Genomic DNA, 27,235 nt, shown 5'->3' on the forward strand with positions numbered 1-27,235 from the left:
CACTCCTCTCGATGCATGTGCCATCGGGACGAATTCAGAGCCAAAGTACACTAAACGACAGACTCGTGCTCCTATTCATGTTCAAATTATAACAATCAATTTATGTAAGTTGTTCCTCGATCCTAAACTGACGATCATGAACTAATAAGACGGATGGACGGACGAATGGACGAATATGAACCAATTGCTTAACCCCACTTTTCACTTAATGTGCACGACGTTAAGACTAGAGAGCTTATAGAACACCTCACTCAGTGCAGTCTTGAGAAAAGGGACATGGGAAGGGTTTCTGCAGCTCTTGCTTTGCATTTCTGAGCAAGATCTATATTTCCCACCAGCTGCCATTTTGTTTGCATCTTGAGATTCCCCAACGCTGAGAGCACGAGCGCCAAATTTGATTGGTTGAGATGATGTAAAATGGTGTAATATTTTGTCCAAATACTGCTAAACAGAAGCGTTTTGAAAGTGCTAAAAAAGGCAATGTTCCACAGTGTTCAAGTAGATAATTCTATTGAAATAAAAGAAAAGTTCCAAAAGATGCAGAATTTTTTTCCCATAAGTTTACCACCATTGATGCAGCGTCTTTTACACCGCCTTATTCAACACGTTACATTAGTTATTCATGCCTGTTGTTTGTGTCCTTTATGGCATCCCTGAAAACAGTGAGTTTCCTGTTTGGAATGATTGTCAATTTTGTTTTGACTGACTGACAGGCAGTCAGACTAAAAACAATTATCCCGCTCCTCAGTGTGCATGCGTAAGGGATTCTGTAGAATTTGCCAAATTCATAGCCAAAGTGCTGCTAAATTGAAATCAAGTCGTTCATCAATCATCAAATGAAGTCTCTAGAGTGTAGACAGACAGAACAAAGCAATTCCTTAACCTCGCTTTGCACTTCACGCGTGGGGTAAAATTTGCAAAACTTAATAAATGCCCGTAAACTAAAGTGTTTGTAAATAAAAGTCAGCCGGTGCAGTCTCGCTCCTTCGCCCGGGAGAGAGGGCGGAGCTTGGACTGCGCTGGTGGTGCATCACATCCTCCACTGGGAGAGGGGCGGAGCTTGGATTGTGCATAAATAAAGAGCACACACTGTCACACTCATTCTTCATTTAAATGATTTATTTATTTGCTTGCAGAATGCAAGCAAAATCATTGAGTAAGTAATAAGCATGATGAGACACTTTCTAAAACATCTCACTGATATTTCCAGGAGATGAAACCCTCATTTAGAGCCCTTTATGGAGGTGCACGTGATTTGTGTGGACACCATGTAAGACTCATGGATGAGTTTGCAAATCTATTACATGAATAACTAGAAGGGCACTCAGTAGAGCGCATACCTCCGCCACGTAATGCCTGATCCACAAGAACATATCGGGCCCAATACAATATTGAAATATCATGCCATATATGGTTTTTTGCCCTATCTCTCAATGGTGAAGAATCACTTTTAAATTAAATAATTCTCGTATCCAGTCATACAGTTTTTGACGGATCGGGCTGAAATTTTTTGACAAAGAGGTTGATTATAGTACGCATAAAAGCTTGGAAGCCGATTTTTGATTTTCGGAAAAATTATTTTTTTGGGGATTTTTCAAAAATTTCAAAGTCCCGTTGCGAGGCAACGGTAGTGTCCATAGCAACGGTGCTCAAAAGCATAGAACTAGATCCTGGTATGAACCTACCTGTCAAGTTTCATCAAAATCGGTTGACTCCTCTGGCTTCCAGAGCTGTCCATTACATACAAACAAACATACAAGCCGGTAGGCGACACGGGTGGTCGCTACATAATTGCATACTAGTCATACAGTTTTTGACGGATCGGGCTGAAATTTTTTGACAAAGAGGTTGATTATAGTGCGCATAAAAGGCAGGAAGCTGATTTTTGATTTTCGAAAAAATTAATTTTTGGGGATTTTTCAAAAATTTCAAAGTTCCGTTGCTAGGCAATGGTGGTGTCCATAGCAACGGTGCTCAAAAGCATAGAACTCGATCCTGGTATGAACCTACCTGTCAAGTTTCATCAAAATCGGTTGACTCCTCTGGCCTCCAGAGCTGTCCATTACATACAAACATACAGACAGACGGAAAAAGTGAAAATAAGGGTACTCTAGCGACCACCCAACAAACATACAGACAGACGGAAAACCTGAGAATAATGGTAGTCTCACAACCACCCAACAGAAAGGGGTGAAAACATAACCTCTTTCACCTTGAGTGGTGGAGGTAACAAAGCCATTAGACAAATCAATGTAGTACAGGGCTTTTGAAGCTGGGGTCACATAAACTCTCAAACACCAAGAAGGGCAACTTGAATTTAACGCAATAGTTTATCCGTTCTGAGTAGTTATACATATACAATGTACTCATCACACAGATAAAATAATTAAAATTTCAAAATTGCAATTATTGGTTAAATGTGACCCTAATTGGAGTGCTTTATTATTTATAAATGAAAATAAATTTTTTTCTACACAACTCAGATGCTTTGCAGCATCAGGCACGGACCACAGCTCTCCACCTTTTCCTATGTTGGGCTAGATTGTTGTGTTTCTTCAATACCAATTCCAGCTTCCGTTAGATCATTCTCCACTTCCATATGGTTATTGGTCTACCCACCCTGCTTTGGTATATTATTTTCACTCGTCTTTCCTCCCCCATTCTTTCAATCCATATAAACCATTTCAATCTCGATTTACGTATTCACGCATTCACTGGGAATTTGTTTAAGTCTTTCTTTTAATTTCAGGATCTTCTCTGAAAGAAACATCAATTAAATAATGATTATATAGATGGCTCATGATTAAACACAACAGCAGTAACACTGTCGATGAGAAATGATGAGCTCTTTTATTTTAGCATGCGAGTGAAATGGAGTGAGACGTCCAACTTGACTGGGATTATCTTGAAGTGACTCTGACTTGTCCTTGCGAATGCCTTCAGATATGTTTGCAATATCAGTGTCCAGTGCAGCTAGTAGTGCACATCTTTGTCAGCTATTTTGTTGAAGTCGAAATGCTGTGCCCACAATTGTCCTTCCTATTCATCTTTCTCTCTCCATCTTCTCAAAACCATCTTTATTAACCCTCTTACCCTCTATCCACCATTCTGTCTTTACTTCCTCATATGCTCATCAATGGGGTTGGAAATGCTGACCGCAAACCTCTTCAAGGTAGCACCTGGGTTCACAAAATCAGTGAATTATCAATTAAAGAATTCAACAAAACATTGCATTTCCTGCTCGATCTGAACACGAGCAAGTTTCTCTCAAAATGTCTCACGATCATTTTTCCGGCTGTGGGTCATTCCAATCAACTTATACCAAGTGTCTTCAAAAGGTTTTCTGAGCACCAAAGGACTGGCACATTTGGTCAGTGTAACTGTTCTAGCCTCAGGAAATTTTTACAGAAATAATTTTTCACAGTTTGATGTGTAAGGTTATATCTAACCATGCCTGTAAATTTCCTGGCTAACGTCTAAGTCAAGAGGTCTTTAGGAATGCAAGTATGATACAACAACTTGGCTTTTCCCAATTATATGGCCTACTCCATCACGAGCAACCGAACATCTTCAGTCTTGAAATTACTGTATCTGTTATAATGCAGGCCGTTACCTCTGAAAGCCAAACTCACAACCGACTATCCCACCTGTTCCTTTTCTTCAAGAACTGGTAGTGCCTGATCATACTGCTTCTATATATATACATTTTTTTTTGGTCCCCAGCCCCTCTGACAAGGCGGAGACGGGGGACATTAAAATGAGCTCCCACCGACCGATCGTCCGTCCGTCCGTGTACTTTTGTGTTCACGATATTTCAAAAACCGTCAAACATTTCGCTTTCATATTACACACATCTATTACTCATGACATTATCTCAACCTGATGAGATCACGACGGTGATTCGCTGAATTATGTTGCCATGGCAACCATCTTGGTAACCCGGCTTGCAGACGCGATATTTCAAAAACGGTTGAACTATCTCACACAGATCTATTCCTCCTAGCACCCAAAAGGCGGGCGACCGAGAGTATCAACTCCTTGATTTCCTTTTATTACCTTACAACATATGTGAACATCACCGAGAATACATTAAATCAGCAAAGTGCTTCAACTACTTCTTCCAGTTAAAATGCCGAGCCCTTATCCGATTCCTTCCCACATGCAAACTTTTTCCTTTCTCACACCTTTGTTCCTAAGTCATAATTAACTTTCCTTCCAAAGGGATGAAAAAAAGCTGTTTCTATCCAGAAAAATGCTCCCTTAACAATTCAACCGTATTTCTCTCATTTGCATGTTAAATAGTTAGCGATAGGTCAAAGAAGATCTCTTCCTCATTCCTCCTCCAACTGGAGATGAGGTTTTGACCATGCCAGAAACACAAAGGTTGCTAACTTGACGTTTTCAGGGAGCAAAATTCAAATTATAGTGTCGATCAACAGCAGTAAGATTGAAATTCTTCAACAATTTGTACATTTAACCGAATCAGGAAATTGTAATTATGGAAACAATAAAATTGTATCCCACGTCGCGTGCGCAATATGCAATCTCCTTGGGTTCCTATTGATCATGGGAATGCGACGCTACATTGTCGGTCCGAAAATAGCACCTTGCATGTCCTAAAAAATCACAGAAATGTCCGTAGACTAAATTATCTGTAAATCCAAGTCAGCCGGGTGAGCCTCGCTCCTTCGGCCGGGAGAGGGGCGGAGCTTGGACTGTGCCCTTGGCGAATCACATCTTGAATTAGGAGAGTGGCGGAGCTTGGTCTGCACATAAATCAAGCGCTCAAACTGTTCACTCATTCTTCATTTAACTGATTTATTTATCTGCTTGCATTTTCAAAACTACAGCCTTTCAAGCTTCTTGGCTTCACCAGTGATGTATTACATTAAGATATACACTCGTCTATGAGCTGTCTGGTTTGGGTTTGATTCTTGACACAACTATAAACTGTCGGAGCGGTGTTTCATGGATAGAGAATTCCATTAATGAGTGTGCCATCTCTCAGATGAACGTTAAGCTAAAAACCTATCTGCCAATATTGGCTGATGGGTGTTAAAAATCCCATGGATGTCATTCAGTGCGAAGAGTAAGCGAGTTATCACCTGCAACCTGACCAAATTCCAAATTCCTGCGTGACTGTGCAGAGGCACTGCGTCGTTGTCACAGACATGGCTCGGTAATGATGCAACCAGCAGAGCAAATTTGTGATCAAACCCCGGTCCAACGTCCCTCCTCCACTCACCATGACCATCGGGGCATCACGCTTTGCGTATGGCATACTTTCAAGCTGAATTCCAAAGCCAGCTGGGTTAAAAAAAATTCCTCCGACACCTTTTCACAAAGCATTTACTCATAGTACAATGGAATATTGTTCCCTATTTTTGACCTGGGCTCCTGAATCCTACCTTATCCTCCTGCATAGGTCAGCATTGATATCTCGCAGCATGAAACTGATGCACCGAGCTTGCTCTTTCCATTCCTCGAAAGGACACTGACCTCTTTTATATTTACCGGCTTTCATATTGTCTTTCATTCCCAACTCTGTCTTCCTGTCACTGGTCCATTTCTATTCTGCAATGCTGTCTGCATAAAAATAAAATAAAATCTACTACTTGTCTGCCAACCACTCTGCTTGCCTCCACTCCTTTTGAGTGTACTTGATAGAGCCTCTAGAATCACCTCGAGCTTGCAACCATCTCATGCCTTTTTGCCTCTATTGTGCCATCCCCCATTGTATTTGCCTCTTCGTTTCCATACCAACCATTTGCTGATCCCAATGACACTGTTCTTAACCACTTCATCGTCCATTCGTTAACTTCCCACCCTCTGTTGTTTAGCTTTTCCATGAGTATGCAGAGAAATATCATACATGAGTATGCCTGGTGTTGGCTTAATGATGAGGGTGGTGGGTTTGGGATCTTAGCATCCTGAGTTCAAATCCCACATTTCCGGTTGAATTATTACCAGGTGGGGTTGACTCTGCCTGTCATTCTTCCGAGGTCGGCAAAATGAGTGCCAGCTTGCTGGTATCCAGTGTCGGAGTGGCGTCCCGTCCAAGGATTGTGTCTAATAGCCAAGGAGACTGCTTAGGCAGCACCGACGCTCCGCACAGAGTATGGTCCCAACGGATGGATGGATACATGAGTGATTCTTTTTAAAAATATCATGCAAAAAGTGTGTTCTCATCGTATTACCGATAAACTGTCTGCAGGGAGGGTTTGCGTTCGCCTGTTACTGTTCCCATCTGAGCTCTTGGTTCATAATGCACATAATCCATGCTCAAATTCCATATTCCGGTTGTGTTTGTGCATTGACGACGAATACCCATGTAATTCCTGTAAAAGTACATCGACGTACACCAATGTCTTCATCCTGCTTCTGTACAGCTTCTCCATGAGTCTTAGATCGCTGTGAAATATATAAATATATTTATAAATAAAGAAATACAAGTCCCTTCAATTGCTGACGTCCAAGAGCCTCCCAATACAAGTCTTGTTCGATTTTTCAAAAAACTGCTGTGAAGGAAAAAGGATCATTTTGAAGCAAACGCAAACCCTCCTCTTTATCTTTTATCATTCCCTCCTCTTCATCCCATTATTTCGTCGCTTTTCCCCCGTCGCTCCATTCTCCGGTCTATTCACGGCATCTCCGAATAGAAGCAATCCTTTTTGCCTTTTGTCTTTTAATCTCCATCAACAGACTTCATTCTTTCAAAAAATAAATAATAATATAAAGGGACTTGTTATTGAAGCCACTAATTTCATTGAACAATAATCACTTAAAAAAAAAAATATATATTGGGAACGCACTCTAAAAGCACCGTCCTGATGGTGGGAACGGTTCGGTGAAATAATCAGATTTCCTTGGCGACGTGGCTATTTTTTTTTCCTGCCCAATTACAACACGTGACCTTTTGTGATGGAAAAGGAGAGCATAGACAACAGCACATAACATTACGCAAATCAATTTCCTTATTGCGTTTCATATACATCAAGAGGGTGGCATTGATTTTATTTCAGCACTCCGCTGCTCCCAGCACTCCGCACAGCCCGTTAAATGTTAATTGCAGTTAGATGGGGCATTCCTACTTATTTATCCATTAAAGCGGGACTCCAATGGGACCAATGAGTGGGCCGTAAAGTCTTCATCAAAACCCGTGGTGTGTTTTAAGTACGAGGTGAAGTGGAAAGATTCCAAATTGAATTCCCCTGCTGAGCCAGAGGGAAACAATGCTGAGAAAATAACATAAATTACTGCAACACTTAAACGCTGGTGTTTCTGCAGCACGGTGGCCCAATAATAATAATTAAAAATAATTAATAATAATAATCATAATAATTACAATAACAATTATAATAATTTACAACGCATTCTCTTACCTTTTCAGCACAATTGATGAGCTTGATCGATGCTTTTTCAAATGTGAAATTGTCCCCAACAAAAACAACCGCAACGATTGGAATGCTTCGAGCATCGACGCGATATTAACTAGACGTCACTAGATTTGGCAAGCGAGGAAGTCTCAGGCGCAAAAGTGTATAATTGATCGATTAAAGGAATATGCTTTGCCACACGTCACGTGACTGCATTCAAGATGCTTGATGGAATGGGATATTGTAAAGTGGGTGGTTAATCTGCGTCAAATTATTCATGCAAACTTCTTGATGTGTGTCGAAATGGTTTGGTCCAGTGCGTGGCACCGTGGCCATGTGGTACTCACTCATTAAGGCCCATTAGTGAGCAGACTTTGTGACTCACCACTTACAGTGATAGATCTTCGAAGGCCAAAAAAAAAAAGACAATGAAAATAATTATTTGGTCCGGTGTGATGACAAAGAGGTCGGATGTTAAGGGGCTAAAAGACCAGAAAGAGACGGCCGGTAGACCTCACCGGGTATGTGCTTTGCCCAGCCGATGATCACCACGAGCTCTCGATCGGCCAGGTCGCACAGTGTCGTCAGAGCCTTGATGTCGCTGTCCGGTATGCTCGGGTCAGGCATCGCGTAAATCTTCTCGGGCTCGGCCACCAGCAGATGAGACACGATCTTATTCACTACACGGCACAAACAACAGTGCTCCAATAAGCTCTGATGCCCCTTCCATTTTGTACACTTAATAAGATTGGTCAACGTTGTTATCTCGGCCGGCCATTTGCTGCCATGTCACGAACAGGAGGGATGCTCATTTGAACAAACAGGCAAAAGAGGAAAACAATTGCATTTTAACTCAGCCATTACAAGCGGGGATTGCGTTAACACCCATGAATGTGTTTAATGGTTGTGCTATCGTTCAGTTGAACAAGGCCAAAAATATACATTGTGTTTTGAGCATGGATTAAGCACAAGTTTGAAGCACGGTTCATGAAAATGCAAAGCACGCCGATTGTCCACAACGGAAACGTGTCGTTGTACACAATTAGCACGTGTGCGGAATGTCATGATGCAAGTCAAAAAAATGTCTGAGTAATTTGATGACAATTTTACCTTCCCGGTGTCGGATCGCAAGATGAGTGGTGAAAAGAAAATCACAGCTGAAGGATGTTGGTCAACATCGGCATAAGTGAAATCGATGCACCAATTTACATTCATGGTTTTCTGATCTGTAAAATGGTCTTTCCAGGCAGGCGAACAACAAGAGCCGGAGCGGTGATAAAAATTTCCTGCCCGAATGATCTGCTGACACCCCGGTAAATGGAAATTGGCTGTAGATTATTTGGATGCCAGCTATGCGATGACTAATTAAAATGGAACTCCTCTAAGTGTTATCTCCCATAGGCCAGATAAAGCCTCTGCACGCAAGGCTTCGAGGCAAGGAAGCAGTTAATTTGACGTAAGACTGAAAACAGAGAGTTACTTTTGCACTCAGGTCCTGATCACACAAATATTCTCCCTCGCGCGCGGCACGGACCGAGCCGGGACGACGAGCAGGCCCGGCCGGCAGGGCCAGTGATACACTAATCCTTCACTCCATCGCCCTGGGGAGATTTCGCTCGGCCTGGCCAGGAAAGCATTTAATTACAGCATTACCGATTGACAAACGGTTCAATTCGGTCCCCACGCGGGAGTGTCTCATAACACGAGCCATGACAGAAGGGCTGCATGCCGTCTCTCACATTGACCGAGTCCAGCCAGTTTCCCGGAGTGCACTTTTTCCGACCTTCCATTTGGTTGTTTTTTTTTTCATACTCCATGCCGGGCCTTCGCACATGATTGAGTGGCGCGTTTTGGCAATGCACCGAGAGCATTACCCGAATGGAAGCAAGCCGTCAAGACATTGTTATGAAATAAGACTATTTTACCCTCCATGATGCCCTTTTATCAAATCAACACAAAGGTAAACAAATATGCTACCGAGGGTGCCATTGCAGGGCTTTTTCATGGGCTGAGGAAGCTGAGGGTTCAAGAACGGGCTGTTCTCTGCATCAATTCTGCGCTTGTACTTCTGCCGGCCTCCTCGTACACGGTCCAGACGCACACCTCGGGGGGGGAGGGAGAAAAAAAATAACAACAATTAAACATAACGATATTTACACCTATGGTAAATATGTTAGTACATTGCAATACTGATCTCGAAATTGAGATCACAAATGAAAGGGAATGACATCAGGTGTAACTCAAAGAACATCTCTCAATATCATTTCAAAAGGAACAAATGAACTTAAGTGACAGTGACGTACGATCCTCACAATGCATATGATATCATGTTTTACATGATTTCTATTATTCTCATATGCCGACATTTCAAAGGTTAATGGTTGAATATAATTTGGGGAGAAATCACTCAAGACCTTTTAAACCTTTTCCAAATGGTCTCGACTCATTGTCTGCTACTCGAGGTTGCAGTTACACTCACTTTACTCAAATAAATCTATAATCGAGTTCAAATTACTCAACTTGTTTTAAAGACTGCGACCAATTCAGCTATCAGTTAATCCAGACGAAATGCTGTCCGCAACAACAATTTGCAAAACACAACGAGTTACACATCGATTCAAATATCCTCAATTTTTTTCTTAACACTATCATCGGCACTCGCACTTTCTGGGCCCTCCGGGTGCTAGTGCCCATGTCGGTATACTACCTTCAGTGGGTAATTTAAAGTGGTGATATTTCCACAGAGTGATACTTTCTTCTGGAACACTGTGCACTAAAAAAAAATTGGAGAAATACTGTAACCATGCTGGAATATTTTTGTGATATAAAACATTAAGTGAATAACTTTGAAGTTTTCAACAAAAAAAAATATATATATATATATATAATTAGATAATTGACCCCTCCCACACTCCTCCAGCCAAAGAAGCTGTGAAAAGCAACCCAAGAAGACCTACATAAGGTAAGCACTACGCTGGTTTGAACCCTTCCCAGAGTTCCTCAACAACTATAAAGACATTCACACATAGTATCCACATAAGAATCCCAATGCAATGCACCCCCTCAGCTACTACCGGTTTCATCACTTATTGGCAAATCATCAGCGATAGTGTAGACAGCAATGCATACCAACGAGGCTCCAAAGCATGTACCACATGCAAACATTAAAAGCAGTCAATATATAAATAAAGAAAGACCCACCCATAACTCTCACCTGTGAATGGAGGGAATAGCCAATCAGCTCTCACCTAATTAATTAAACCCAGTTGGCGAGGATTATATAAATAATTGACCCCTCCCACACTCCTCCAGCCAAATGTTGTTGTTGTGCTTCAGAGTTGTTAAGGAACTGGGAATGGTTCGAAACAGCATAGTGCTTACCTTGTGTAGGTCTTCTTGGGTTGTTTAACGCAGCTTCATAGGCTAGAGGAGTGTGGGAGGGTCAATTATTTATGTAATCCTTGGCAACTGGGTTTAGTTGATTAGGTGAAAGCTGATTGGCTATTCCCTCCATTAACAGGTGACAGATGTGGGTGGGTCTTTGTATCTATCCATATATATGTATGTATATGTATATATATGTATATATATATATATATATATATATATATATATATATATATATATATATATATATATATATATATATATATATATATATATAATGTCTTTTAGAGAGTAAATGGCTACATATCAAATTCACTGAAGAATGGCGAGATGAGTGAGGGCCTCAAATCCTGACACAAGATAATATTTTTTATGTCAAAAAGACAAGAAACTCGGCTCATTGAAGAGAAAGGTAACAGAGGTAGGGAGAAGTCAATGGCAGTGGGCATTGGGAAAACAGGTAAATGAAACAAGCAAAGGGATGAATGAACAGGAAGACGAAGAGAGGGAAGGAAACAAAGCCACCTGTATGTCAAAGTGGATGTTTCTGACAGAGTCATGATAGGGTTAATGAGGGTGTAAAATATCATGGGTATGGGTGGAGGATGAAAAGACATGCTGGTGTACTTGTTGGTTTTTAAATGCAGATTGCTCCTAACTTGAAGACTGCAATGGAAGAATCGTGGGATTGAACACATTGAAGAAGGCATTTCCAAAAGTAGAAGGGAGGAACAAAGTAGGTGAGGTGCACAGTAAAAGCCTTGATTTTAGGAGTTTCACAAGTAGCATGCATGACCTGAAGAAACTGACGAGGGAAATAGCAGAGGAAGCAAGATCAGAGTAGAGCTGGTAGAAAACAGCAAAACCACCAACCTGTCTGTGATGAGAGAGCATCAGGCCCTGTACTTCTTCATTTGTTTTGGGAGATGCCAATGAGGTTACGAGCTTTATATCCCACAGCAATCGGGAGAAACGGCTATGAAGCAAGGATATCACCCCATCCGGGAGAGCTAAGGATGAAGATCCTGTAGTGTAGACTGTTAGAAGTTCATATTTCCCAACGATGGACTTGTGACGATGGTGTATGCCTGGTCTTCAGCTCGTTTTGAAAGCCAACGTTGATATACAATCTTGCCCAGGATTGCTTGTGAGCGATAGTAAGGTCCAGCTGTTTGAAAGACTTCAAACTCTACCCAAGTTTCTCTGCAGCTGCAGACGTTCACAAGTAGTACATTCTTGAGAATCCCAATGATACATGCATCGCTCAGCTGTCAGACCAGTTTCATCACTCGTTGGTGAATCAGTGACAGCATAGACGGAAATGTGCATCACCGAGGCTTTTCAACTTATTTATTTCGCTTATTGAATGACTGAATCGGTGACTATCTGGATCATCAGTACATCAGCATCCATACTCGAGGTTTCTCCCCTTCAATCGTAGAACTTCTCCAAACAGGAAGTCCGTAACTTTAATTGTCTCCGAATGTCATCCAATTATACAGATTTGAAGTGGATAATGAAAAAGAGAGAGAGAGAGAGAGAGAGAGAGAGAGAGAGAGAGAGAGAGAGAGAGAGAGAGAGAGAGAGAGAGAGAGAGAGAGAGAGAGACACACAGACACACACAGAGACAAAGACAGAGACAGACAGTGGGATAGAGAGACAGAGATACAGAGATAGACGGATATATATATATATATACATATATATAGTTTGATGGTTAAAGCCGACCAACACGTGATTACACAGTCGAGACCAAACAAAAACTTGATGCAAAAGCACAAAATAAATGCATGACAAAACTCTGCAACAGAATATTAAGTACAAATGACAACAGTTTGACGAGACAAATCCAGAACGATATTCTTCGCTTTGGAGGCAGTTCTCAGAACACACAAAGAAGTATGTCCACTTGTGAAGAAGGCAGGTAACTGGAACTTTTGAAAGATCTAAGTGATCCAGTCAGTTTGAGTCTGATTGTGTCTTAATATATTTCAATAGTAATGCAGCAAGCCTGGTGTTGGCTTTGTGGTTCGGGTCGCTGGCTTTGGATCTTAGGGTCGCTGGCTTGGGATCTTAGGGTCGCTGGCTTGGGATCTTAGAGTGCTGAGTTTGAGTCCCGTTGGCAGCTGAATTAACATGAGGTGGGGTTGACTCAGCCTGTCATCCTTCTGAGGTCGGCAAAATGAGTACCAGTGCACTGGCATCGGGGTACAGCATCAGCGGCATTGTTGTGCATCCAAGAAATGATAGCTACCCAGCAGCCAAGCTGCCATGTGCAAGAAGAAGACGAAAAAGACAGTAATTCAGTTGCAATACATGATTGAAGGAAATTAGATGGAAATGTCAGAATAGTTTATGAGGAACAAGACCTGAGTGAGAATAGCATCTTGTACTTCAAGGGGACAAGGTTTGCAAGCAATTGTTATGATCCTGGAGGCTGTTGATCTCTGTCTGTCTGTCTGTCTGTCTGTCTGTCTGTCTGTCTGTCTCTCTCTCTCTCTCCCTCCCCAAATACCATTTTGACTGGAGTTTAGACTCTGCCTTTGTGAACAGAAATTCCAATCTCAAGAATCTCAGGAAACATCTCCAGGTCTGTTGACTATAATTTTATCGTCCCATTTGGTAAAAGAGATTTGGGGGCAGTGCTCCCATTTCTCCCTTTCACAGTTGACATTGCCTGGAGGGATCAATAAAATCAAACACGGTGCGGACTGGCGACACATGTGAATTACCCCCTCCGTGAGGGTCAATAAAGAGCCAGCTGGGTTTTTCTGACAACCTAATAGTGACATGTAATACTGCTGAGGCTAACTCGGTTTCAAGAAGCTTAATTATTATAATCAAAATCATCACTGATGCTTCCCTTCCATTGTATTTGTACCCGCAATCTCTGGGATAGCAATGCCCATTGTTTTCTTTCTGCGCCACCACTTTCAACCACATAATTTCTAAACACAATGAGTAACAATCAGGGAGATATTAAAGTGGCTAAGGGTGTTTTTTTTCTTTCTCTCTCTTGGAGATAAAGAACCATTGGCAGACATATTTAAGGAACTTGATGAAAGGCCTGTAAAACGAATTCTCACACTATTTGAGCCTTTCTCCTGGCTAAGATACTGTCTGTTTCGGCCACGGCAAATTGCTTTTAAAGAGCAGTGTTTTACTCTTCCATCTATCCCCTTACAATAGAAAAGTTTGTCCAAAGGTGTTTTACACATGCAGCATCAAGGTCATATTACCATATTCAGCAAATGTAATTCCAATTCATTAGCCTCCTTCAAGTTGGAAACATTCGTGGAAATTTCAATACGTGAGCGATCTTATGCATGCACACGTAATGAGAAATAACTAAACGCAAACTAACAAAAATATCCCAACATTCTCAAACTGCAATGGCATTGCATGCCTGGTGTTGGCTTAATGGTTAGGGTGGTTGGCTTGGGATCCTAGGATCCTGAGTTCAAATCCCACTTGTTGTTGAATTAATACCAGGTGGGGTTGACTCTGCCTGTCATCCTTCTGAAGTTGTCAAAATGAGTGCCAGCTTACTGGTATCCTGTGTCAGTAGCAACCCATCCAGGATTGTGTCCAATAGCCAAGAGGACTGCTTAGGCAGCACCAATGCTCGACACAGAGTATGGTCCCAATGGATGGATGGAATGGCATTGTCTCAGCTATTCCACATCTCCTTGAGTTTTATTTTTTCTCAAACTTATAACAGGTGAGTGTCAGGATGCGGAAAAAGTTTCACCATCATCATTGATCAGGTATGAATTGCTGATGATTTAGTCTTCATTGCTAAGACAGCAAAGCTTCTGCTTCGAATCCGTCCAGAGTTGTGTAATATTTGGTCATTTTTGTTCTTCTTCACGTCTATTTTGATTGATGTCGTCGATGAAAGTTACCATTGTCGGTGTAAATGGTTGAAAATATAGCATTTTGAAATTGTTTATTAAATCCGTTGTAAATATACGATAACCGATCTATTAAAAAAGAACAAGCTCGAATGAGCTGAGGTCCTTGTACTCTTAATGATGACGTCATAAAAAGGAATATGACGTCATTGTGATGTATCAGGTTTGCGATAAGTTATCTGTGCTAATGCCCGGCTTGATTCCCGCTAACAAAATTCAAACAGCTTGCCTAGTTTCGGAGATAATTGTTTCGGCGATTTCCATTAGCGGCGATATTATGACGCCAACTTTTTTTCTCGGAAGAATTTCCAAAATCGGAGATGGTTACTGCCTGCGCGTGGGCTTTCTGCATATACATTGCAAGTTTCACGAAGATCCGATGAAAACTCTGGGTTGTGAAACAAAAAATGTCAAAAAATAGGAATGACGTCATAAAATTTGATATGACGTCATAGTGATGTATCATATGTGCGGTAATTCATCTCTGCTAATGCCCTGTTCGATTCCCGCAAACAGAATTCAAAAAGCTTGCCTGGTTTCGGAGATAACTTTTTAGGCGATTTCCATTAGCGGAGATATTTTGACATCATAACTTTTTTTTCTAGGAGGAATTTTCGAAATCGGAGATGGTTACTGTCTGCGCAGAGTATTTTTTACATATATATGCCAAGTTTCAGGAAGTTTCGATGAAAACTGTAGGCTGTGAAACAAAAAAGTCCACAAGAACAACAACGTGAGTAAGACTTAGAGATCCTCCAGGAGGATCTAAAAAAATTTTTTGGTGCCTTTTGATAATCCAAACCGTTATGGAGCTTTGCTGGATATAAAGCATAATCTCCGTCTGTGAGTATGCATTGGTATGAGAGCGTTTACGAGGTTCACAGAATGAGATACTCAATATAGTCCGATAAACGTTATTAATTTTCAATAAAAAACTTTTTTTTTACAATCATTAAAGAAATGTATTCTTACTAATCAAATGTCGAAACGAGACCGGCACTCGATAGAGCGCATCCCTCCGCCAGTCTGAACAGTTTATGTTTTGCATCCCACTGAAAGGCCGGATCTGCATTGGAACTTCAACCAAAATCTAATTGGCTTGTCCTTGTCACCTACCCAACTCATCCACAAAGTTTGCTCATAACCCATCTACAATGTTTCGAGATATCGTGCTAGATATCATTTTTGCCCATACCTCTCAATTGTGAAGAATCACTCAAAAAATAAAAAAATAAAATTGTCGGATCCAGATCCGGATCTTCACCAGAATTAAATAAAAGCGTTCTTGTCACACAACCAACTTGTGCACCAAGTTTCGTCCGAATCCGTCCAAAACATTTTGAGATATCATCCTCAAAGTCAGATCATCCACCTTCGGTGGTGGAAATAATAAGTAGTTGGCGTTTCTTGGATTTCTGTGAGTGTATTGTTCTGAGAACATTTTGAATGGCAGATGTTATAACGATGTGTGAGAGCAACAAGCAGGTAATCATTTACATCCCATTTGTGTACTTCATCTACTCATCCACAGTTATATTTGACCAGTTTTTAATAGTATAACATGAGTTTAATTGTAATTGCCCGCAGTTGCCATATGCTTGATGACATCTGTGACCTGTGTTGCAATCCAATAAAAATATTTGGAGAGAAAAACAAAACACAACTGAACTCACAGAGGGTAAAGGTAGGGTTGGGTAAAAGGCATGTTGGGAGTCGAAAATAGAGGTTGCAATGGGAATTAAATAGCCATAGAGTCAATTTTGTGGATATTCCTGTTTGTAGGAAAAAAAGCACAACCAGAATGTACTTGAGTGATCGTCATAATCAAGTCATGACACAGTAAGCTTGTTATTGTAAATTGGTTATCTTTCATTGGAATTGTTTTAATTAGCAATTTTATCGTTGATACATCAACACTTATTTAACACTAGCATATATCACCCGTCACTTTGCTGAGAGTAATTGGGGGGGGGGTAGAAAGGGGAGAGAAAGAGGAGGGGGGAAAGCGAGGAGGTGGTGGGGGAGAGAGTGAGGTGGAGGGGGTAAGAGAGAGGTGGGAGGGGGAATGAGAGGTGGGGAAGTGAGGAGGGGTGGGCGAGAGAGTGAGGTTGAGGGGGGAGAGAAAGGAGGGAGGGGAAGTGAGGGGTGGGGGAGTGAGGAGGGGTGGGGGAAGGGAAGACAGTGAGAGATGAGAGGAAGAGAAGACAGATGTGTGGTGGAGCATTAATTATGATTCATACTGTCTCATAAAAATGCTTCTCCATAGAATAACAGTGAAGATGGAAACAAAATAATGTCTGAAATCCATTTTCTACCGGTCATACTATGAATATCGCCCGTAGCCAAACACTGCCCAGACATGTTAGGAGATAAATGCAGTCTGGAAAAGACACCGCCCAGAGACAAACACCGTACAGACACATGTCAGGAAACTAACACCACCAGGACACATTCGGAGACAAACTCTGTCCGGACACGTCCAGAGACAAACTCTACATGAAGACAAACACTGCCCGGACATAATCACCACCTGGACATATCCGGAGAGGGGGGGGGAGAGAGAGAGAGAGAGAGAGAGAGAGAGAGAGAGAGAGAGAGAGAGAGAGAGAGACAGAGAGAGAGAGAGAGAGAGAGAGAGAGAGAGAAGAGAAGAGAAGAGAAGAGAAGAGAAGAGAAGAGAAGAGAAGAGAAGAGAAGAGAGAGGGGAGAGAGAGAGAGAGAGAGAGAGAGAGAGAGAGAGAGAGAGAGAGAGAGAGAGAGAGAGAGAGAGAGAGAGAGAGAGAGAGAGAGAGAGAGAGAGAGAGGCAGATTGGGAGGGGGGGAAGGAGGGGAGGTAGGAGAGAGATAGGCATGAGTTATGGAGAACGCACGCGCGTGCACACACACACACACACACACACACACACACACACACACACACACACACACACACACACACACACACACACACACACACACACACACACACACACACACACACACACACACACACACACAGTATTCGTGCTTTGCTAATATCGGCAATTCTTCAGGAATCAGCACATTGGAGTCAGTGTGATTACCGACTACAGTCAAAGCCAGATTTAAGTTTAAGAGCCCCTGGGACATTAGATTAGTGGAGCCCCCCCCTCCATACTCCCCACCCCCAACCAAACTTGAAACGTCATGGGAAGAGAGAAAAAAAAGCTGAACTGCTTTACTGTTAAATCTTGATCTATAAACATTTTGCCACAACACTTTTTAAAACAAGACAAATTGAAATTAAAAAAAATTTCAAATTATCAGTTCGAGCTTAATAAAGTGAAATCAAATTGATAAAAAGTGATTTTGATGGAACGTTAACACAAATTTATTAAAAACTGGATAGGGAAAGTCGAATTGCCAGCCTTACAGAGCAGATATGACCCGATATACCACTTCCCTGGCTCTGCTACCTTTGAATCAACAAGGGAATAAATACAGGAGACCCTCGTGTAACGCAGGGCATGCGTTCCCGCAAAATGCAATGTTATCCAAAAACGAGTTATGGGGCAATATTTAACATGTGATAATGGGGTTATGTTCGAAACGGGGAAGATTTCAACCTTTTAAGGTTGAAGACCGACATAAAAACTTCAAAAAAGCAGTAAACAACACATGAATAAAACGTATAACAAATAAAAACATTATAATTATTTTTTTTTCTTACATTAAAAAAGTGTTACCATGATTGGGGTTGGATACAGTACATATTGCTTGCAGCAGGGCTTATTCAGTGTGGCAGGTTGTCCGGTTGAGGTTGAAGGCTCAGAAGATGAAATGGAGTTTGATTCGTTGGGATTTTTTTGAAGAAATCCTTCATGGAGACTTGAGTGGCTTCCTTCATTTTCTGTTTGTAGACCTCCTTGTAACATTTCAGAACATTCCCCCTCTCCCTCCGCATCTTGGAACGTCTCATGCAGTCGCCATCATGTTCATCAAAGATGGCCATGGCTACATCAATCAATTTGTAACCTTTAGCCATGACCTTCGTCGTGAGGGTTTCAACAGGCACAACCCCCTCAGGACTCGATTCTGATTCCTCTCCGATGCGCTCCTCCCTCCAGAGCCAGAAGATCTTAATTGCTCAGCTCCTCCCTGTGTGAGAGAAGCAAATCCTCAACATCATCTTCGTTGACCTACTCAAATCTCATTTGCAGGACCATGTCCACAACCTGTTGCCTTACTTCACTGACTTCAGCCTCTGTGAAACCACTGAACTCAATCACTGCCTCAGGCCAGAGTTGATGGAGATGAAGATGATGGAGATGAAAGTGAGGCTGGGATGTGTTTCTAATAAAGTCCACTTTCATAGATGTTAAACACCTGGCATGGTGTGTAACCTCCATCTGCAATCACTGATTTGAAGACAGCTGGAAATTTTTCAGCAGCTGCTTCCCCAGTCAACTTGAGATTGTGGAACGCATGGTGACTCTTGAAGAGCTCGAATCACCCATGACTGGCAGCAAAACGCACTGGATCATTGGTGTCTTTGGTTAAATCATCATACAAACTCCTCGCCTTCTCTTGAATGACCATTCCAGCCAAAGGCATGTTCTGTTGGTTCTGATGCTCTATCCACATGGTCAGGATCTTCACTATTTTCTCAACAGCATCAAGCTGAAATGTTACAGTTCTGCTAACACTGAGATTCATTGTTGGCTGAATGCTCTTTCAGATTTTATCACAATTGCCACAAATGGTTCTCACTGTGGAATCAAGAAGTCCCATCTCTCTTTGAATATCAATGCTGCGCTCACCTCTACCAAACCGATCTAAAACTTTTAATTTCACCTCCAATGAATGAGACTTTCTTCATGTAACTTATTCTTCACTTGATGGTTATCTCCAATGCCACTTGTTTCATGCTTTGCAGGCCTAGTTTTAGCCGCTGTGAATGAACAGCTCACTCAGGGTAATGGAGCACGAACGACTCACTCAAGATGTCATAGCGTAGCGTGGTGGTTGTCATTGTTGAATTAAATCTGCACTGTAGCGAAAACGCGTAATCAGAACACACATTATATAAGGGTCACCCATCCTAGCTTTATAAATAAATAAATGTATCATATGTTTTTTGTGAACCCCCTGGAGTTTGGGCCCTGGACAAATATTCCGTTGGTCCTTCCCTAAATCAGGCACTGACTACAGTAATTACTGTATACAACCCAAAAGCCTTGAGTATCTTTCACCCGAGTTTTGGGGGAATTTCAACAAACAAATTAAAAAACAATGTTGCAGCATCGACGTTTCAGGGAGATGTGCATAAACATAAATCTATGTAAACATCTGCCAATTGTCATGTGACGGGTGGAGAAAATTTTGGCTCTGCAATTTGGAAAACATGTTTATACGGCAAACGGCTCAGAAATAGGGTGTTATCAAAAAATTTTGATTTGAAACCCACAAAGAGAAACCATATAATCTTTCGAAATCATATATCGATCATACATATATATATATATATATATATATATATATATATATATATATATATATATATATATATATATATATATATATATATATATATACATATACATGTATATATATATATATATATATATATATATATATATACATATATATATATATATATATATATATATATATACATGTATATATATATATATATATATATATATATATATATATACATATATAGAATTATATATGCATACATATGTATATGTATGTGTACATATATATATATATATATATATATATATATATATATATATGTATACTCCTGAGTCGTAAGAGGCGACCAGGGTTGTGTCAGGAAGGGCATCCGGCGTAAAACGTGCCAAATCACTATGCGGATCATGCGGATGATTTGCTGTGGCGACCCCAAAAGGGAGCAGCCGAAAGAAGAAGACACATATATATATATATATATATATATATATATATATATATATATATATATATATATATATATATATATATATATATATATATATATATATATATATATATATATATATATATATATATATATATACATATACATATATATATATATATATACATATATATATATATATATATATATATATATACATATATATATATATATACATATATATATATATACATATATATATATATATATACATATATATATATATATATACATATATATATATATATACATATATATATATATATATATATATATATATATATATATATATATATATATACGTATACATATATATACATATATATATATATATATATATATATATATGTATATATATATATATATATATATATATACATATATATATATATATATATATATATATATATATATATATATATATATATATATATATATATATATATATATATATATATATGTATACATATATATATATATATGTATACATATATATATATATATATATATATATATATATATATATATATATATATATGTATACATATATATATATATGTATATATATGTATACATATACATATATATATTTTTTGTCAGGTCAGGTTCGATCTGTGACCTGCTACAGGTACCATGTAAACCTGTACTAACCTGTTCCATGGTCGGGTTGTCGGCGACTAAACCGTCTCCCCCACCAGGTTTTCTGGTGAGGAGGGTGTTTGGATATGGACACCCAGCAGGATTAAAAACAAAACCTGTCAAAGGGCGGAGGAGCTCCTTGTGAGCCAACGGCCATCCATATCTAGTGCCCAACTGTGTCTGCGGACGTCCTCCTGCAGTTGGGTTACTTCTTATTAGGAGGTTGGTGGCAGGATTTGCACTCCAGCCACCGTAAAACGCTTCATTCCGCAAAACGCAAAAACGCAAAAAAATCTGAAAACCCACTCCGTGGGAGTACCTCCTGTGCAGCTTCCCTTCGCAGGGCAGCTCACCGGATGATGGGATTGGGGCAAAGCCTTCGGGACCCCCAATCTTTGATAGGAGGGAAACCACGGGGTAACATCCCTGGGTCAGATTGCGGGAGAGTGTGTCGGAGTGGTGCTGAGGTGTCGTCCACCAGACGGCGGTCTCCTTGGGTTAACCTGAGGCGGTCCCTTCGGGTGGGTGCCTGGAATGTCCTATCCCTAAGAGAGGATGATCACCTGTCTCTGTTATCATCTGAGCTCAAGCGTTTGGACATCGGGATTGCAGCTCTCTCTGAGGTTCGGAGACCGGATTGCGGCGAGATAATGGTGGGTGGTTACACCTACTATTGGTCTGGTCGCTCTGATGGTTACCATACCCAAGGAGTTGCTGTAGCTGTGTCCAATAAGCTGACCCCAATGATAATTGAGGTAACACCGGTCAACGAGCGTATTATGAGATTAAGGATTCATCACTCCTTAGGTGTCATTTCCCTGGTCTCTATTTATGCTCCGACTGAGGCGAGTGATCTTACCGTGAAGGATGCATTCTACGCCACACTCGAGTCTGTGGTTGATCAGTGCCCCAGACGAGATACACTTCTAGTCTTGGGGATTTCAACGCATCGACTGGAACTGAAAGGGATGGTTATGAGACATGTGTTGGTCCCCATGGGTCAGGAACTATGAACCAGAATAGCACTAAGTTCCTTGACTTTGCAAGAAGTCATGGACTTAGGGTGGCTGGTTCATGGTTTCAGCGCCCGCAAGCTCATCGCTGGACTTGGTATTCCAACGCTGGCGGTGTGGCAAAGGAGATTGACCATGTCCTCATTGACGGTCGTTGGAGGATGATCCAGAACTGCAGGGTCTACCGGAGTGCTCAGTTCCTCAATACTGACCACAGGCTTGTTGTAGCAACTCTAAAGCTGCACCTTAAATCCTGGAGAATGGTACCATCCCAGCCTAGGCTGGATGTTGCCAAGCTCAGGGATGAGAGAGTTGCTGAGGAGTTTGCGAACAGGCTGAGTGGACACTTGGGGGTCTGGGTGCTTTGGGGGGTCCTGAAGAGTTGTGGAGCACCTTCAAGACCACCGTCCTTGATGTTGCCGGTGGATGCCTTGGAGTTCACTGCAGGGCAAAGAAGAATTTTGTCTCTCAAGGGACACTGGATACCATTGACCAGAGTCGCAGGGCCAGGCTGAATGGCAGAGCTGAGCTGTTCAGGGAGCTGAGGCGTAAAACTGTACGTGCACTGAGGGTGGACAAGGAGGCCTATGTGCGAGGAATCTGTGAGGGGTAGAGCATCACCTGTGGACAGGTGATTCTCGTCCCGCTTACAGGGGAATTCGCACATTACGTTCATCCAAGCCCATCCCTCGGAGCACTGCAGTTCGAGCAGAGAGTGGTAGGCTCTTGACAGAGGAGTCTGAAGTGAAGGCCCGCTGGGCCGGTTACTTTGAGCGGTTGTACCAGGCTGATCCCCCAGCTGTCGAGTTGGACGTCAAGGGTGTTACAATCCCTGTTGCTGACCCTCGAATCAACTGTGGTCCACCATCGCTTGTGGAAACACGGGCTGCGGTGAACCAGTTGAAACGGGGCAAAGCTCCAGGGATCTGTGGCATCCATGCTGAACTTCTCAAGGCTGGTGGAAATGCTGCACTCGCGTCGTTGCATGCAGTTTTGTGCTCTGCCTGGAACACAGGCATCATCCCAACTGACTGGAAGAGGGGCCTTGTTGTCCCTCTCTGGAAAGGGAAGGGTGATCGCCAAGACTGCAACAACTACCGAGGGGTGACGCTGCTCTCAGTGCCGGGCAAGGTCTTTGCTCGGATAATTCTTGATAGGGTTCGCCACCATCTGCTTGAGCACCAGCGTCCAGAGCAGTCAGGCTTTACACCAAAGAGGTCAACGATTGACCGTATCCTTGCTCTTCGTGTCCTCACTGAACGCAGACGAGAGTTTCGGCAGGGGCTGCTTGCAGCCTATGTTGATCTCTGTAAAGCGTTCGATTCAGTGAATCGGGATGTCCTCTGGAGGATTCTTGGTCTTCGTGGGGTGCCACCGAAACTGATCGATCTGATGTCTGAACTCTACTCTGGTACTGAGAGTGCTGTGAAGTGTGGTGGTACCGCCTCTGACTTATTTCCAGTTGTTACTGGAGTTCGTCAGGGATGTGTACTTGCCCCCACACTTTTCAACACTTGTATGGACTGGATTTTTGGGAGGATGTCGGAGAGATCAAGTTGCGGTGCATCGTTTGGCAATGTCAAGATCTCGGACCTTGATTTTGCAGATGATGCAGTCATCTTTGCGGAGACTTTAGACATCCTCTTGGGGGCCCTCGAGGTGCTGAATGAGGAGTCGGAGCCGTTGGGATTACGGATTTCTTGGGTCAAAACAAAGATCCAGGCTTTCGGTGACATCTTGGATGCTGCTGTCCTGTCTGTGTCTGTTTGTGGTGAGGATGTTGAGGTCGTGGATAGATTCACTTACCTTGGCAGTGATATTCATGTCTCCGCAGGTTGTGAGCCGGAGGTCAATAGACGTCTGGGTCGGGCCTGGGGAGTCATGGATTCACTGGATCATGGGGTGTGGCGCTGCCGGTACCTGTGCGGGAGGACGAAAGTCCGAGTCTTCAGGTCCTTGGTACTTCCAGTCTTGCTCTATGGGTGCGAGACTTGGACTTTGACCAAGGATCTGAGACGGAGACTTAATTCCTTTGGTACCAGGTCTCTTCGGAGAATCCTTGGCTATCGCTGGTCGGATTTTGTGTCCAACGAGCGGTTGCTGAGAGAGACTCGGATGAGATTTGTTACCTGCATAGTCCGTGAGCGTCAGCTGCGGCTGTATGGACATGTGGCTCGTTTTCCTGACGCTGATCCTGCTCACCAGATTCTCTCAGCGAGGGAGTCTCATGAGTGGAGGAGGCCAGTGGGCCGACCACGTGCCTCATGGTTGCAGCAGGTTGACCATCATCTCAAGGAGATGGGGATGGGCCTGGCATCTGCCTGGGGGATGGCCAGACGGAGGCCCCTGGAGTACCGGCGGAAAGTGGACGCAGCGACGCGCTGTTCTGGCACATGCTCCCATACCTACCTACCTGATATATATATATATATATATATATATATATATATATATATATATATATATATATATATATATGTATACATATATATATACATATATATATATATATATATATATAAATATATATATATATATATACAGATACACATATATATATACATATATATATAGATATTTATACGTATACATATATATATATACATATATATATATATTCATATATATACATATATATATATATATATATATATACATATATACATATATATATATATATATATATATATATACATATATATATATATATATATATATATATATATATACATATACACATATATAAATATACATATATACATATATACATATATATACATATATATATATGTATATGTATATATATGTATATATGTATATATGTATATATATATGTGTATATGTATATATATATATATATATATGAATACATATGTTGGGACGATGACTGGGACGATGACTCTGAATGTTGGGACGATGACTGGCAAAGGGCGAGAGTTGGCTGATATGATGGAGAGAAGAAAGGTGGACATACTGTGTGTACAAGAGACCAAGTGGATGGGGAGTAAGGCGAGGAGCATTGGAGGTGGTTTCAAACTGTTCTACCATGGTGTGGATGGGAGGAGAAATGGTGTCGGGATAATCCTGAAGGAAGATCATGTCAAGAGGGTATTGGAGGTGAGGAGGGTGTCTGACCGAGTGATGAGTGTGAAGTTGGAAATTGAAGGGGTGATGATGAATGTCATCAATGCATATGCCCCACATATGGGGTGTGAGATGGAATATAAAGAAGATTTCTGGAGTGAGTTAGATGAAGTGGTGGAGAGTGTATCCAAGGATGAAAGAGTGGTGATTGGAGCAGATTTCAATGGTCATGTTGGGGAAGGGAATAAAGAGGATGAGGAGGTGATGGGGAAGTACGGTCTCAACAAGAGAAATGTGGAAGGGCAAATGGTGGTAGAGTTTGCAAAAAGAATGGAAATGGCAGTGGTAAACACGTATTTCAAGAAGAAGGAGGAACACAGGGTGACATACAAGAGTGGAGGAAAGTGCACACAGGTGGATTACATCTTAAGTAGGAGATGCAACCTGAAAGAGATTAGTGACTGTAAGGTTGTGGCAGGGGAGAGTGTAGCTCGACAGCATCGATTGGTGGTCTGTAGGATGACTTTAGAGGTGAGGTTGAGGAAGAGAGTGAGGGCTGAACCAAGGACCAGATGGTGGAAGCTGAAGGAGGAAGACTGTTGCGTGAAATTTAGGGAGGAGGTGAGACAGGCGTTGGATGGTGGTAAAGATGGGTGGGATGATTGGGCAACGACAGCAGAAGTTGTGAGGGAGATAGCTCGGAAGGTACTTGGTGTGACATCTGGACAGAGGAAGGAAGATAAGGAGACTTGGTGGTGGAATGAGGAAGTACAGGAAAGTATAAGGAAGAAGGGGTTGGCTAAAAAGAAGTGGGATAGTCAGAGAGATGAAGAAAGTCGGCAGGAGTACAAGGAGTGGCGTCGAAAAGCAAAAAGAGAGGTGGCAAAGGCCAAGGAAAAGGCATATGACGAGCTGTATGAGAAGTTGGATACAAAAGAAGGGGAAAAGGATTTATACCGATTGGCAAGACAGAGGGACCGAGCTGGGAAGGATGTGCTGCAGGTTCGGGTGATAAAGGACGCAAATGGGAATGTGCTGACGAGCGAGGAGAGTGTGTTGAGAAGGTGGATGGAGTACTTTGAGGAGCCGATGAACGAAGAAAATGAGAGAGAGAAGGTTGAAGAGGTGGAGATAGTGAATCTGGAAGTGGGGTGGATCAGCATAAGGACGAAGCGAGGACTGCTATGAAGAAGATGAAAAGTGGAAAGGTGGTTGGCCCAGATGGTATACCAGTGGAGGCATGGAAGTGCTTAGGAGAGATGGCAGTGGGGTTGTTAACCACGATTGTTAATAAAGTCTTGAAAGGAGAGGATGTCGAGGAGTGGAGATTAAGTGTACTGATTCCGATTTTCAAGAATAAGGGTGATGTGCAGAGCTGTGGAAATTACAGAGGGATAAAGTTGTTATACACCACCATGAGTTGTGAAAGAGGCGGAAGCTCGGTTGAGAGGAGAGGTGACGATTCAGAGCAGCAATATGGGTTTATGCCAGGAAAGAGCACCACTGATGTGATGTTTGCTTTGGAGAATGTTGATGGAGAAGTATAGGGAAGGCCAGAAAGAGTTACATTGTGTGTTTGTGGATTTAGAGAAGTTTATGATAGGGTGCCAAGAGAGGAGTTGTGGTATTGTATGAGGAAGTCGGGAGTGGTGGAGAAGTATGTGAGGATCGTGCATGAGGACAGGTGACAGCGGTGAGGTGTGCGGTAGGAATGACGGACCGGTTTAAGGTTAAAGTGGGATTGCACCAAGGATCGACTCTGAGCCCTTTCTCTGTTTGCAATGGTGATGGACAGGTTGACGGACGAGATCAGACTGGAGTCTCCATGGACCATGATGTTCGCGGATGACATCATGATCTGTAGGGAGAGTAGGGAGCAGGCTGAATCGAGCCTTGAGA

At 41.8% G+C, this 27,235-nt stretch overlaps 1 protein-coding gene across 7 annotated transcripts in view; it reads right to left on the minus strand.

Moving 5' to 3' along the window:
- Nucleotides 1–27,235, minus strand: part of ESRRG (estrogen related receptor gamma) — a 461,392-nt gene that overhangs the window by 39,250 nt on the left and 394,907 nt on the right. For all 7 annotated transcript variants that reach the window (XM_085887365.1, XM_085887364.1, XM_085887366.1 and 4 more), the window contains 2 exons: nucleotides 9,354–9,479; nucleotides 7,895–8,056 (listed from right to left, as the gene is read on the minus strand). In XM_085887365.1, the coding sequence (XP_085743491.1) occupies nucleotides 7,895–8,056; nucleotides 9,354–9,479 (288 nt within the window). The remainder of the gene's footprint in view (nucleotides 1–7,894; nucleotides 8,057–9,353; nucleotides 9,480–27,235) is intronic.

Source organism: Eptatretus burgeri, chromosome 7 (assembly GCF_056783735.1).
Source record: "Eptatretus burgeri isolate ZD-2024b chromosome 7, Ebu_testis_v1, whole genome shotgun sequence".
Classification (NCBI taxonomy): Eukaryota; Metazoa; Chordata; class Myxini; order Myxiniformes; family Myxinidae; genus Eptatretus; species Eptatretus burgeri.